Here is a 14884-nt window from a genome sequence, read left to right as displayed (position 1 = left end):
TCCCTGGTAAAAAACATGTAAGGGAAGGTCGGGACAGCAAGTACCGACCCTCAGATGTTTCAGCCCCTGAGCATGAGTACTTTATCCTGCACACTTATATAAGAGCCAGCTGTGGAAGGGGGTGGCGTCCGGTTTGACAAATCATGACGTCGAGTTCATTACGCGTAGACTATCGGTGTTACACACAGAAAAAATATGGGTACTTATTGTTAAATTATAAGGATATTCTATATTATCATAGAATATCCTTCGACACACTTTGTTCAAAAAGCGGGAAGTTGGACAGTAGCCGAATGGAGAATGCAAAGAAACTTTGTGACTGTCAACAGTGCCTGAAACACAATCTTCCACACACTGGATCATCAGACGAATTTTGGCTGACGGTTGGTTCAGTTTCAGCCAGCCTGAAGCCAGCACGTGGCCTTCCTTGCCAAGAGGCCATCCATCGATGTGATCTGGTGTTTAGGAAATAAGCGACCTGGTGTGGACGTCTGGACTCCGCCTTTTGTCAGTACAGTCCGGTGTGTGGGCCAAGGTAGTAAGTGGAATAAGATGCTGGTGTGGCCCTCCGGACTCAGACCAACGAACCGATACATGATAAATATTGATGAAGAATTAGTATATCTGTCTACCGTATTCATAAAAATGGTGAATTTATGAGGAATTATCATTATCATAAATGTATATTTACGGACCATCGACAACTTGGATTGAAAATTTTGTGAACAAAATATTTGTAAAACTAAATATACACAGACCCTCTCAATACTGAACAGTTACTATCAGTAAAAGGGGAACGATTACCTGTTTGATTCATATCATGTCGGCGAGAGCAGTGTTAACAAATTTGTTTTTAATCCCACAGTTTTCTCTCCCTTTTAAGCCTTCTCAGGTAGGCCTGTTGCCTCATTGAAACTAATCTTTATTTTTCTGCTCTCGTTCTTTATGCTGTTCCCGTTGTTCCTGGAGTAGTTAAGGACAAGCTTTTACTTCAGAAAGAGTTTTAGGTATATATATACAGTATAACTATGGAGCAAAGGAGAACTCAGCGCATATCACATTCGCATCCAGATCATGGGCAGGAATACAGAGAAGCAGACGACACAGTAACCATTTATTCCAACGTATTCCTGCCCTTGAGCTGGATGCGAATATATATATATATATATATATATATATATATATATATATATATATATATATTTATATATATATATATATACATATATATATATATATATATATATATATATATATATATATATATATAAATATTTATATCTATTAACATTTATATATATATATATATATATATATATATATATATATATATATATATATATATATATATATACATACTGATGATTAATATACATTAATATGTTATCGGTTTCTTCTTGTTTTCTCAGCTTTCACTTTTGGACAATCTGTTACGTTAGAGCTTGTTGATCGTCATTTAGGAATGTTCCAGGTGGAAAGGTTTCTCTTTTTCCATAGTAATAATGATGATAATGAAGTGAAAGTCCAAAATATTTTTACATTGCCAAGCAGGTTGCGCCGCAGTTTTAACGATAAAAACGACGACAATGATAATAGCGCTGTAGACAAAATCATTTTGTATGAATAGTGCAATGTGGATTGTTTCTTAATTGCATTACTAATAGTACTATTTAGTAATAATGAAGTCAAACTCATGCTCTCTTTAAAACTCCATAAGTATATTCCTATGCAGTCAGTCAAATCCCATCTCAACCTCATTAGCAGAGGGAAATTGGTTTGAGATTCTGTTACCAAGATTGACGCCTTAATTGGTGCCAAGGCTTTCTGAGGTTTCTGCAGATCATTCGACCTCTGTTCCCCAAATGCCTAAATGGGTCAGAGCGGACTCGTCTGGGTTAAGAAGCGTTTTCACTCATAGTACAATCGAGGTTGACACATGTCTGCCAATGTGATGAATTCTTTTGGGAGCAATGCATACGCATGCGTGCGTTCGAACGACAGTTTGCTTGTATCTATCTATATTTCCTTACACAAATAGATGTCCCTGGCACAATCCCTGTGAGAATAGTACGAGATAGTATTAACTGGGTTCCTGAGGGAACCAAAGGAATTGGAAGACCCAGATCTACATCTTTAGGACCTAAAAAAGAGGCTGAAGATAATCAGAGATTTGTGGAAGCCGGAGATTGAGGAAAAGGCTGATCAGAGGAATGTATGTATATATATGTATAAGTATACATATATAAATATATATATGTAAATTTCTACATATGTGTATACATATATATATAAATATATATATATATATATATATATATATATATATATATATATATATATATATATATATATATATATATATATATGGAAAAACAATATGAGAGCGTGTTTCACAGAATTGTATATATGTATATATATATATATATATATATATATATATATATATATATATATATATATATATATATATATATATATATATACAGTATATAGCCCCAAACTTTTCCTTTAACCACAAGTTGTAAACAGGTTTAATTGTTACATAGCATAAATGAGAAAGTAAAGCCTTTAATTATATATATATATATATATATATATATATATATATATATATATATATATATATATATATATATATATATATATATAGACTTTGTAAAAAGAGGCTTAACTGTTACTAAGCATAAAAGAGGAAATAAAGCCGTTAATAATATTTTGAATATAAAAAAATAATTAGCATCGAGATTAAAACTTGAATAGGTTTATGTGCATAAATGCATACTCACACACACACACACACACACACACACACACATATGTATATATATATATATATATATATACACATATATATGTATATATATATATATATATATATATATACATATATATATATATATATATATATATATATATATATATATATATATATATATATATATATATATGTATATGTGTGTGTGTCTTACTTTTTAAGCCAATTCTCTCTGGCTTATATTTATACAAGCACAATCTATATAGACTGTGAGATAATGCTTATACATAACAGTTTTTTGTTTATATATATATATATATATATATATATATATATATATATATATATATATATATATATATATATATATATAGCCTCGATGGCTGTGTGTGTGTAGCCTAATACATATATGTGTATATATAGAATATAAATATGTATGTTACAGCAGCAGCCGGACTTCGTAGAGGTCTGTGGCTCGAGTTCAAATTGGCAGCCGACTGATCAGAGAGGCGGACAATTTGCTATCCGTGTAGACATCCCGGGATTATATATGTAATCAACGGATAGATTTGCTTAAAAAGCAAATGGGTGTTACAGACTAAATACACACACAAAACAAAGCCACTACAACACTTTCTAAAAACATAACAAACATCTCACACGTCTCGAACTCTCGCCCTACCCGCGCAACAACTTCTCGCTGCTGGGAAGAAAGGGCGTTGGATCGGGTATGATACATGTAACATACGCTACCGGGGTCTACGCGATGTCAGGCAGGGCAGCCGATTGAGACTACGGTCTACCCCAAAGCCAAATCAAAAGTCCTTCAAAAGAAGGCATCGTGCTTACCCATACAAAAAGAAGAAGAAGAAAAGAATATATATATATATATATATATATATATATATATATATATATATATATATATATATATATATATACAGTATTACGTGAGTGATTGAATAATATTTACTCAGGAATTGATGTCTAATATAAAATGCGAACAGAGTATATAGCTACAGGGAAAAAGAAACAACATAGAGTAAGATTTTTACCTCAAGGCATTCTCAAGCAAAATACTTACGATGAAGCTGTGAAGACATTTCTCAATAAAAGTGACAGGAAGGAAGAATTGCCTAGGAACGCCTCTTCCTTACCTCATTTCACCGGCTTTGAGTCCAGGAAATCAATACTGAAGTTATCCAATTTAAATATAACTTTTTACATAATACTGAAAGTAAACAAGCTTATAGGAAAGTGTCATCATCGGAGTAACAACAATGGTTATGAAGTCCCTTGTTTGGACTTTGGCTTATTTTATTTGTGCCAGAGGAATAAGAGATCAAATGTCCAAATAGCAAAGTTTCTGTTAGATCTCGCCAGAAGAATAATGCCCTTTTTGAACACCTAAGTTTAAAATTAACAAAATGTAAAAACATTGTTTCTAGACACATCTTATTATCTTGATTAATATAGCTAACACATGAAAATAATTTAATTTTTAGTTAGGTCTATTTGATCTTGACCCCAATCTCCACAAGATGTTTGAAATAGGTGAAAAAAGCCAGAAATTATCTGGAACTTGTATTAACGACTTTATCCTCTCCTTGCTTCTTCCAGAAGGGCTGTTTCTCATCAGAACGTCAACCTCAAATATAATGACTTTTATACACACACACACACATATATATACACGCATACACATACATACACATATATATATATACACGCATACACATACATACACATATGTAAATATATATAAATATATATGTATATATATGTATATATATGATATATATATATGTGTGTGTGTGCGTGTGTTCATGTGTATGTGTGTCACTTATTACCAATGGGAAAATGAAGACATTTTTCCAGTGTAATGAGTTATACATAAATCACTTGTCAGTGTGATTATAATGATATATGTATGTATGTATGTATGTATGTATGTATGTATGTATGTATGTATGCATGTACTACATGCATACACACACACAAAAAGAGTGAAATATTTCTATAACAGAACTTGTGAACAGAGGCATTAGAGTGCATCCAAAATTTGATATAGAGGAATATTCTCATAAATCAGTGATTCGTCTAGCGTTAGCCTTAATACAACTTCTGTCCATACCTCATAGAAAACATTTTCGAGGTGGCAGGCCACTCATAAACGTACTCAAACATTATTTGTTAAACAATGGTAACTGCTGTGGCTTACTGGTAAACTGTTAATGTTGATGGAATGTTTTTTTTTTGTTTACTTTCAAATGAACCAACTTCAGGTGGAGCAAAGAAAAGCTCCAGTATTCATTGGCTGTATAATCTACTCTCGTTCCATATTCGAGGACAACTGGCTACGTTTAATTTATAAACAATGCACATATACCCGCCCGGCCTGTTGTACTGTGTTGCCACGCCAATGTATAAACGTGAAAATTGTCATTTCATTATTTTTTATGATTGCAGACGGCATAATTTTTGTTCATCATCTCGGTCGCCAAGAAACCAACCATTGAAGCGTATCAAGTGTTTCCTTAATAACTAACCTCATTCATTTTTATATTACAATTAGTTGAAAGCTGTCTTGCATAATGATTAATAAAACAAGAGACCTTGAACCATCCAATCACTGTCAAGTGCTGGAAGCAAAGTAAATAAAAGTAAAGTCCAGGAAGAGTACAAAATATGGAGGCAGACATTTGCGAAGACGCAGTCCATTGCAGTGGTTCGGAAAGTGAAGTTTAGGTCTAGACGAATCTTCAATAAGAAACAATGGTTAGTTTCTTTTATTGGTATATTGCATCGTTTGACTCTTGAGTCCCTTATAAGCGATAGATGGAATGGATGATTTTGATAGCCCTTGTTGAGTAAGAGACATCAATCCTGTTTTTCACTGATGTATTGTTTTCGAACAATAGACAGGTTGCATGGTGTGTTCTATCGAACAGTTTCTTTCGCAGACACAGGAAACGATTTTGAAATAAAAGTGCTGTTTTGGAAGATGAACACCTCATGCAATGGACAAACTAGGTGATTTAACAAAAAGTGTTTAGAGAGATAAACAGGATGGATGTGTTTGACTGTTAAATATTCTTTAAGTAATGGATAAAATGAGTATTTTGACTAGTCAACGCTGGACAAAATGGAAATGTTTTTGACTACTGACCTACTTTAGCCAAGAGAAAAAAAGTCGATCGTGCTTATTATTGTCGGCCAATTTTTAGCAAAACACGTTTTGACAATTGAGACTTTTTGAGGCCTTAAGCAGAATTGACGTTTTTGAGGTCAATAGACAGTTGCATGCTTTTGGCAGCTTGACCTTCTATGAAGCAGATACTGGAAACCAGAATGTGCTTCTATGGATATGATGCATTTACAGAACGCACTTTTCCGAACAGACAGGGAAGAAGTGGTTAACCCCATAGGAGACACATTTCTAAATAACCATTGTTGGACTGGGAATTTTTAGGTTAATTTTAAGAAAAGCATTCCAGTCAGTGTCTTAAAACACTGACCGGAATGCTTTTCTTTCTAGAAACGCAAGTAAATAAGTCCAGGTAAATAATGAAGACACCCTCAATTCCCAGGCACCTTGATAAAAAATATGTATGAAGACAAACGAGATGCCCAGCTAAACGCCTTTTTCTAAGCCTGGTCCGAAGAAGAGGCACTGCGATATCTACAGTTATATTTTAAATTAAATTGAAACAAGGTGATATCCATCCCTAACTATCATAGCTGAACTAGAATATCCATTTCTCTGAAAATATTTTGATCTTCTGTTGAAATTCCTTTGAGGTCTGAAAATATTAACGAGGTTTATAACTGGAAGTCATTGGCATAATGATGTTTTGAGAAAATGGACTAAGATATTACATCCTACATGCTAAGGCTTTTCTTTCACTTTTAAAGGTAAACAGTCATGCAAATACATTTTCTCTTAACTTATAAACAATGTTGCCTTCTTACAGAAGTCATTCCTGGTGTTAGCTGGAGCAGCCTTCTTGATTTCCTTGGCTAACGCGGGAGGGTTTGGTGGGGGCCAAGGAGGTGGAGGAGGAGGAGGTTTTGGACATGGAGGTGGTGGCTACGGCCAAGGAGGCAATGGTGGTGGCAATGGGGGTGGTGCAGGAGGTGGAAGCTATGCCCAAGGAGGTGGAGCAGGATCAGGAGTGGGAGGAACAGGGGGCTATGGACAAAACAGTGGAGCTGGATCAGGAGGAGCAGGACGCTATGGCCAAGGCAGTGCAGCTGGATTTGGAGGAGCAGGAGGTTATGGTCAAGGTGGTGGAGCAGGCACTGGAGGTCAAGTTGGGGGAACGTCCAGCCAGTTCTTCAATCTTGAAGGACCTACAGGAGGTGCTGGAAGTGGTAATGGAGGTAATGCTTATGGTGGTAACCAGGGCGGCAGTGGATTTGGAAGTGGCCAAGGAGGCTATGGTGGTAATCAGGGAGGTAGTGGATTTGGAGGTGGCCAAGTAGGCTTTGGAGGTAACCAAGGTGGCAGTGGATTTGGAGGTGGGCAAGGAAGCTATGGGGGCAACCAGGGAGGTAGTGGATTTGGAGGTGGCCAAGGAGGCTATGGTGGTAACCAGGGAGGTAGTGGATTTGGAGGTGGCCAAGGAAGCTATGGGGCTAACCAGGGCGGCAGTGGATTTGGTAGTGGCTTTGGAGGCAGCCGAGGGAGCAGTGGTTACGGCAATAGACAGGTAGGAAGCGGAACTGGAGGAGGCTACAGTGGTAACCAAGGTGGCGGTGGATTTGGAGGAATCTTCAGTGGCAACCAAGGTGGCAGTGGTTATGGCAGTGGCCAGGGCAGCAACGGATTTGGAGGTGGCTTTGGTGGCAACAAAGGCAGTGGAGGCTCCGGTAATGGGAGAAGTGGCTATGGAGGTGGCCAAGGAAATGGAGGTTATTAATGTAATCTGATGTTTCTGATTAAGGTATGCAAATACAGATTTAAGAAACTTTTTGACTGGTAAATGTGAAGCAGATTCGTTTTCGAAGACTTTGGTTAAATTTTATGGCAGATGGGCCTTAAATCTTGCATAAGCAACATTTACTTATTATAACATAATGTTCTAATTTATAATATTGTATGAAACTATAACAATAAAAGGGAAACATAATCAGCTGATAGTATTATTATTTACTTTAATGGAGGCAATCTAGTTACCTATTTATTTGCCAGAATAATGTACGGAAATATTTCTAAGATGACTCTAACTGGAAATCTTACAACTGGCCTAAATATGAGAAAAAGGTCAAGAAACTGTTCTGTCCTAAAGTGGCTAATTTCATCTTTTCCTCCAAACCACACTAGTCTGTATAATCTTTATTATAAATTCTGGACAGAAGTAAACTAAGGGGCTTTTAAAGTCTGCACTTGGAGGTAGTCATTATTTTCTTTAAGAACTCTTGAGGATACACTGAGTGAAAAACCACCTTTATATGATTTCTTAATATTTGATATTTATAAACAACGAAGACTATAAAATAATGGATAGGATTAGACATTTCACGCCTGTTTTTTGATACTTAAACATTTCTTACAGTATTTGGAAACTTAAGATGGCAATTCATCATGCCTATAAGTTTATCATTAAATACCCGGCGTTCGGCACTTTGAAACTATTGTGTCTCACTCTTATTTTAGGGCACTTTAAGTTCATGAAGAGGCTATTCTGCTGATTTAGCGAGTTAGTTTCAAATTTGATATATATGATTGTTTCTTTAGTAGTAATGCTTCATCTCTGGAAGCTTTCTTTTCAGTATTATTCTCAACACACTCTAGTATAGAGCCCCTCTGTCTTGTTGGCCTTCATGGGGATTACAATATGAGCTTAGAGGGAATATCACACAAAACAGTGTCCATATCACTAATTTATTTCGCATTCGAAAATTATTAGTTAATACAGAAAGCTCTGAAAGTTGATTTTTTAGCAAGACTGAAAACAGAATAAAGATATAAATGAACTAAAAAATAAGATACAAGAAAAGAATTTGCATAAGGACTCTAAAAGATTACAGTGGGTTTTGTTTTCCTTGTTCAGAAAATCCACTTCTGGATGTGGATGGTATTCGTTATCTTTCAGTTCCAAAAACGCCGACTTCAGACAATGATCAGCGTCCTCCATAACGAGATCCACCACCAGCTGATCCTCCCTGGCTCCCGTGTCCAGAAGATGCACCTCCGGATGATCCTCCATATCCTCCGTTACCAGAAGATCCGCCTCCTGAATAACCTCCTCTACCAGAGGATCCACCTCCGGAGGAACCTCCGTGCCCACTGTTACCCGAAGATCCACTCCCAGAGGAGCCACTGTACCCTCCTCCACTAGAAGATCCACTTCCAGAGGACCCTGCGTACCCTCCATTGCTAGACGATCCACCCTTGTTGCTCGGAGGAGCGTAGCTACTGCCCAAAGAACGTTTACCATGACCTTGTTTGTGTCTTGGTAGGGCCTGGCTGCTGATCACCAGCAAGCAAACCAACAAGAACATTGTAGAGTATTTCTGTAAGGAGGAGGAGGAGGAGGAGACGGAGGAATATTATGAACGAGAGAAATGAGGAGGTAAGACTGACGAATGCTTGCTTGCAAGTTGACCAGTATCACAAGTAGAAAGTGCAAAAGGAAAGTACTCGTGAGAGAAATATTGATTAATTCCAAAATAAAATGAAAACTGTTTAATAGGTTCAAATCAGTCATTCTCGGATGCATCGAACAGTGACTGTTTTCTTTCATCTAATTCCAACCTTTGGAAAGCCTTTTCGGCTTCTGTTTTTGGCCTCTTTTATGGTTTATTAGGATCTGGCCATACAAGGCCATTTCGTGGTGCGTTTCATTGGACTTCGAATTTACGATAATCATCCTATTGCTCTACAGGTAATCAGGCTCCTTCTGACTCAGTAGTATTTCTGTATACTGAACTAGATTTTTCATTGCAGACAGATACAAAGACATTTTAGTAAGCAAATGAGTATTTATAACCTATATTCCCATACTACATCTTATAACTGTATTGACAAATAGCGAATCGCAAGCCGTTCTAACTGATATTTTATCATTCAGTCAGTACATAAGCAAACCAGTTTTTATATGCAAAGTAAAACATGAGAAATTTAAAAGCATCAGATATATCGTCTGATATTAGCAAACGTTGGAAAAGAAACGAATAAGCCAAACCGTCATGAAAGACACACCATGGTTGCGTGTTCTCAAAGCAAGTGGACTTCAGACGGTGATGCTGTAGCAATCAGACACAGGTCTTTATATAGTATAAATGAGAAGGCAGCAACCTTGTTTGGATAATACAAATTAATGTTTTTTTTTTTGCGGTTTTTCTCAAACCTACTTCGTCACTCTTGTACAGTGATGCTTCTCAGTTCGATAACCGTGTCATTCAAAATGGCTATAAATAACAAACAACAGTTGCTGAGATTTTTTTTTTTCAAAACTATTTACGCGTAAAGAACTTTCTGCTTTGCTGGACCAAAAGGATAATTACTGTTTGGTTCTATTACCAAAACCAAGAGTTCGACGATCTTACAAAGCATTTTTGTTTATATTTAGAGGAGTGGTGATACTTATAATTGATTACAGACTTATATACAAATGAGTTTAAAATCATAGCATTAATTAGAACTTTATAGAAATGTACACGTAAATAGATGCACAGTATATACTACAAAGCATTTTTGTTTACTTCTAGGAGAGTGGTCATACTTAAAATTGCGTATATGTTAACTTTTTTTGTATAACTATACAATCATACAAGCATAGATACGTGGATATTAATTAGAGCTTTATAGATAATTTACACTAAATAGGTATATTTGCACATTAAAATCACTTAATACTAAATGGTGTGAGATAAAACATGCAGGAATAAATGTAACAGGGTGCAAATAATCAATTCAAATGATATTTTCAGCTAGCAGTCTTCACTCTATGAAATACTGGTAGAAAACTGACACAAGAGACAACTGAAATCTACTGGAAACGCAGTAATGATATCATTGCATACTAACCTGTATAATCTAGTAACAGACGCATTTATGAAACGTTCTGGTAATCTGATAAGTCTTGAGATCATGAAGGCACAAAGGAAGGCATTGGTGGTTGGAAGGTTGTTTAGATTAAGTCAGCCTTATGTCAGCAAGGGCCCTGACCCTTACACAAACGCGGCAAGCTATTAAAAGGATTAAGACGGCTGATGCTACCTCTGCGATTTGGACAACTAACCGAAACGTTACAAGAGAAATTTCAGTCCCTAAGTTTAACAGATGAAAGGAACAAAGAATGTTTACAAGGTTAAGATGATTTTTAAGCTGTATTTCGAGCACTGACTGGTTATTCTCTCATACCTGCACTTTGATTTTGTTTTACCTCTGTTATCTACCCAAGAGTCGAGGAGTTTTAGTCTCTTCCCAGAGGTCAGTGCATTCACAAATTAACCGTTTGACCTATTCCTTCTTGGCTGGTCTATACCAGACCTCTTACTCCCGTTGACACCTTACCCCAATTTTGGGTCACCTTTAGTGTAAAGATCCGTTCTGGTATAAGGACAGCTTAATTTAAACCAACCGGCCATAGTCTTCGGTGTGGGCCTGAGGGTACAGACTCGTACGCTCAAGACATTCTCTTATGTCATTTTAAGCCTTTTCACTTAAATGGTGTTTAGGAGAGGTGAGTTGGATAGCAAAGGTTGCTTAACCCAACGCAGACAAGGGCGAATTTTTAAAGACACTCTCCTGTGATGCCCTTCCCCATTTTTTCCCATAATTTTTTTCCTGAAAACGTGCTTTAGACAAGCTAATTGGGAAGGAAAACATGCTTGACCCGAAAAAGCTGTATTTGTATGAGAAATATGAATGTTAGACAGGGTAAAGTTTTAGGGAAATTTGGCATTATGGAAAATGAAAGTTAAACAAGAAAGGACGGTACAAAAGATATCTCAAATACCGTTACCAGTAAACAAGATAAGGCCCGCTATAGGGGGCAACCCTGCCTCCTATAGCCTAAGAGCTAAAAGGAAAATGTTATATCATCCAGAAAACGCAATTTTTTCATCATCTTCAGTGACAGTTCTCAAAGAGCATGAAGCAATTACGAGAAAGGAAAAGGTGCGGTTCTATTTTTTTCTGACGAAGGTCTTTCGTGTTCAAATTGCTATATAACGGGTCGTTAGTAGATCTCCAGCACATTTCTTTCATATCTTTGCGATCTGAAGTAGATGACCACGGTTTCTGTGACGCCCATCAACAGAACTTAATAAATAAATCTTGGCAGTTAAAGATTTATAAAATGGTAAGTGTTGCACTATTTTATTTACGTTCATGATTTTGTCAGTGTACTTCAAGTAGGTCTACTGGATAATTTGGGTAATTTTATCTCTTCTCATTTATTTGTTTTGCTGTGCATAGACCAAGTTTAGAATGGCTGCCCAAACCAATCTTGGTCACTTCAGGGCAGGTGTGTGTTCATGAATTTCTTAAATAATGACAACTATACTTCCCTTCAAAAGATGTAAATTATTTGACTCAGTAATTACAAAGAGAGGAATAAAATTACAGCTTATCAAAGGGAACCATATGAATATTTGCTGAGGTAGCACGTAGAATTCTGCAATTTTTCTTATTTTAAAGAGTTTATAATTATTTCATATTGCTGTGAAAAGCTAGGAAAGGGTAGAATACCAACATCTTTTAAAAGAACATATCTGTAGTTAGTGATGATCATTTAGGTCAACTGAATTGTCACTACTTATTTTACATCATAATAGAAAGGGAAATTAAATGGCTAAAAATATACATTCCACTCTTTCCCCTTAAGCACACTCTCACTGACTTTTCTTTTCACCCAAATATTACTCGTTCCCTGGCTCAATCAGAAAACGGCGCTATTCCAGCTAGCCAAACCTTGTTCTAATAGGCATTTTTATGTCCTTTTCAGAGATTTGGTGTATTTGCTCTGCTAATTTGCCTGGTAGTTAGCAGCCTGGCCTTCCCAGATCACAGGCATAAAAATGGTCATGGTAGCAGAGGTCACGGCAGGCATGGAAAGAGGCACCACCGTTCCCTAGGAAGTGGCTACCTGCCTCCAAGTACTGGAGGGCGTGGAAGCTCTTCTGGAGGTGGTGGGTCATCTGGCAATGGAGGATATGGAGGATCATCTGGAGGCGGATCATCTGGCGGTGGATACGGGGGATCTTCTGGAGGTGGATCATCTGGCAGTGGATACGGGGGATCTTCTGGAGGTGGTTCATCTGGCAGTGGAGGATATGGAGGTTCTTCTGGAGGTGGTTCATCTGGCAGTGGAGGATACGGAGGGTCTTCTGGTGGTGGGTCATCTGGTAGTGGAGGATATGGAGGTTCTTCTGGAGGAGGTTCATCTGGAAGTGGAGGATATGGAGGTTCTTCTGGAGGTGGCTCATCCAGCAGTGGAGGATATGGAGGTTCTTCTGGAGGTGGCTCATCTGGTAGTGGAGGATATGGAGGATCTTCTGGAGGTGGTTCATCTGGTAGTGGAGGATATGGAGGATCTTCTGGAGGTGGGTCATCTGGTGGTGGAGGATATGGAGGATCTTCTGGAGGTGGTTCATCTGGTAGTGGAGGATATGGAGGATCTTCTGGAGGTGGTTCATCTGGTAGTGGAGGATACAGAGGATCTTCTGGAGGTGGTTCATCTGGTAGTGGAGGACACGGAGGATCTTCTGGAGGTGGTTCATCTGGCAGTGGAGGATATGGAGGATCTTCCGGTGGTGGTTCATCTGCTGGTGGAGGATATGGAGGTTCTTCTGGAAGTGGATCATCTGGTGGAGGATATGGAGGATCTTCTGGAGGTGGTTCATCTGGCAGTGGAGGATACGGAGGATCTTCCGGTGGTGGGTCATCTGGCAGTGGAGGATACGGGGGATCTTCCGGTGGTGGGTCATCTGGCAGTGGAGGATACGGAGGATCTTCCGGTCGTGGGTCATCTGGCAGTGGAGGACACGGAGGATCATCCGGTGGTGGTTCATCCGGCAGTGGAGGATACGGGGGATCTTCCGGGGTTGGGACAGCTGGCAATGGAGGTTATGGAGGCTCCTCTGGAGTCGGATCTTCTGGTAGTAGTGGGCAAAGTTATGGAAAATAACTTCAAAGTGTTTGTATCTTCAGTGTTGACGCTCCTTTCAGTATTATAACAAATGTTCATCTTCATATTAATTTATTATTATATTACGGTTTTTGACCGATAAGATCTCTTCTGTCTTTATCAGCGTTGAAAGAATGTCTTCGCCACACTTCCCCAACTTAGTTTGATTCTTGATCATGTAATAAAAAATGACAGTTTGAGTTCATTTCATTGATATATCCCATCAATAATTTTTCTATTTACGTTGATAACTGGCTGTTAGATGATAAAATAATCACATCTATCTAATGTCTTAACTGATAACACCGATACAGATTGATTTTCTGAAGTATTGTAGCTTATCAGCAATGGATGTTGAGATTCCCATGATTAAAGCTAAAATAACTGAAAAAAGTATTCAAAAATGCTTGTAAAAACGAGTAAATATTGTCTGTTTAACTGATGAATTCTTACCTCTCTAGAAAGTCCCAATCGAATTGTCTTTCTATCATTCCTACTCACTTTTGTTTGCCTTCTTGTACACAAAAATATTGAAAATTTTCATGTATATAGCCTATCTATCTATCTATTCGTGGGGTTTAATGCAATACATTATGGCGGCCAGAGTAGAGCCTCGATGGCCAAGTCGGTTAGAGCAGCAGCTTCGGACTTCATAGAGGTCTGTGGCGCGGGTTCAAATCCGCAGCCGACAGGTCAGAGAGGGGGACACTTTGCTATCAGTGTAGAAAGCCCGGAATTATGTATGTAATCAACGGATAGGTTTGCTTAAAAGCAAATGGGTGTTACAGACTAATACACACACAAACAAAGATACTCCAACATCTCCTGAAAACATAGACACCTCACACGTCGACCTAACCACTCAACGTCTGGGAGAAAGGGAGCTGGTGACTAGTACAATACATGTATACGCTACTGGGTTCTAAGGGATGTCAGGCAGGGCAGCCGATCGAGACAACGGTCTACCCCAAAGCCAAATCAAAGTCCT

At 37.8% G+C, this 14884-nt stretch overlaps 2 protein-coding genes across 2 annotated transcripts in view; both read left to right on the top strand.

Moving 5' to 3' along the window:
* LOC136830263 (keratin, type I cytoskeletal 9-like) overlaps window positions 1-14049 on the top strand; it is a 149226-nt gene extending 135177 nt beyond the window's left edge. Inside the window, exon 2 of the mRNA XM_067089624.1 lies at window positions 12715-14049. Coding sequence (XP_066945725.1) covers window positions 12715-13896 — 1182 coding nt within the window. The 3' untranslated portion in view covers window positions 13897-14049. The remainder of the gene's footprint in view (window positions 1-12714) is intronic.
* On the top strand, window positions 1029-7789 carry LOC136830090 (uncharacterized). Its single transcript, XM_067089283.1, has 2 exons — window positions 1029-1106; window positions 6730-7789. Exons 1-2 carry the CDS (start codon window positions 1029-1031, stop codon window positions 7675-7677), a joined length of 1026 nt encoding a protein of 341 aa, XP_066945384.1. The 3' UTR covers window positions 7678-7789.
* Window positions 14050-14884: the final 835 nt, after the last annotated feature.

Source organism: Macrobrachium rosenbergii, chromosome 46 (assembly GCF_040412425.1).
Source record: "Macrobrachium rosenbergii isolate ZJJX-2024 chromosome 46, ASM4041242v1, whole genome shotgun sequence".
Lineage (NCBI taxonomy): Eukaryota > Metazoa > Arthropoda > Malacostraca > Decapoda > Palaemonidae > Macrobrachium > Macrobrachium rosenbergii.
Note: the sequence above shows the minus strand (reverse complement) of the source record. Positions and strands in the feature narration are given on the sequence as shown.

Excerpts from the sequence above, each read along its gene's own strand:
- LOC136830090 (XM_067089283.1), top strand. The coding sequence starts at position 1,029 with ATGGAGCAAAGGAGAACTCAGCGCATATCACATTCGCATCCAGATCAT. Across the intron at positions 1,107-6,729 it reads ACAGAGAAGCAGACGACACA|AAGTCATTCCTGGTGTTAGC; the intron begins GTAACCATTTAT and ends GCCTTCTTACAG.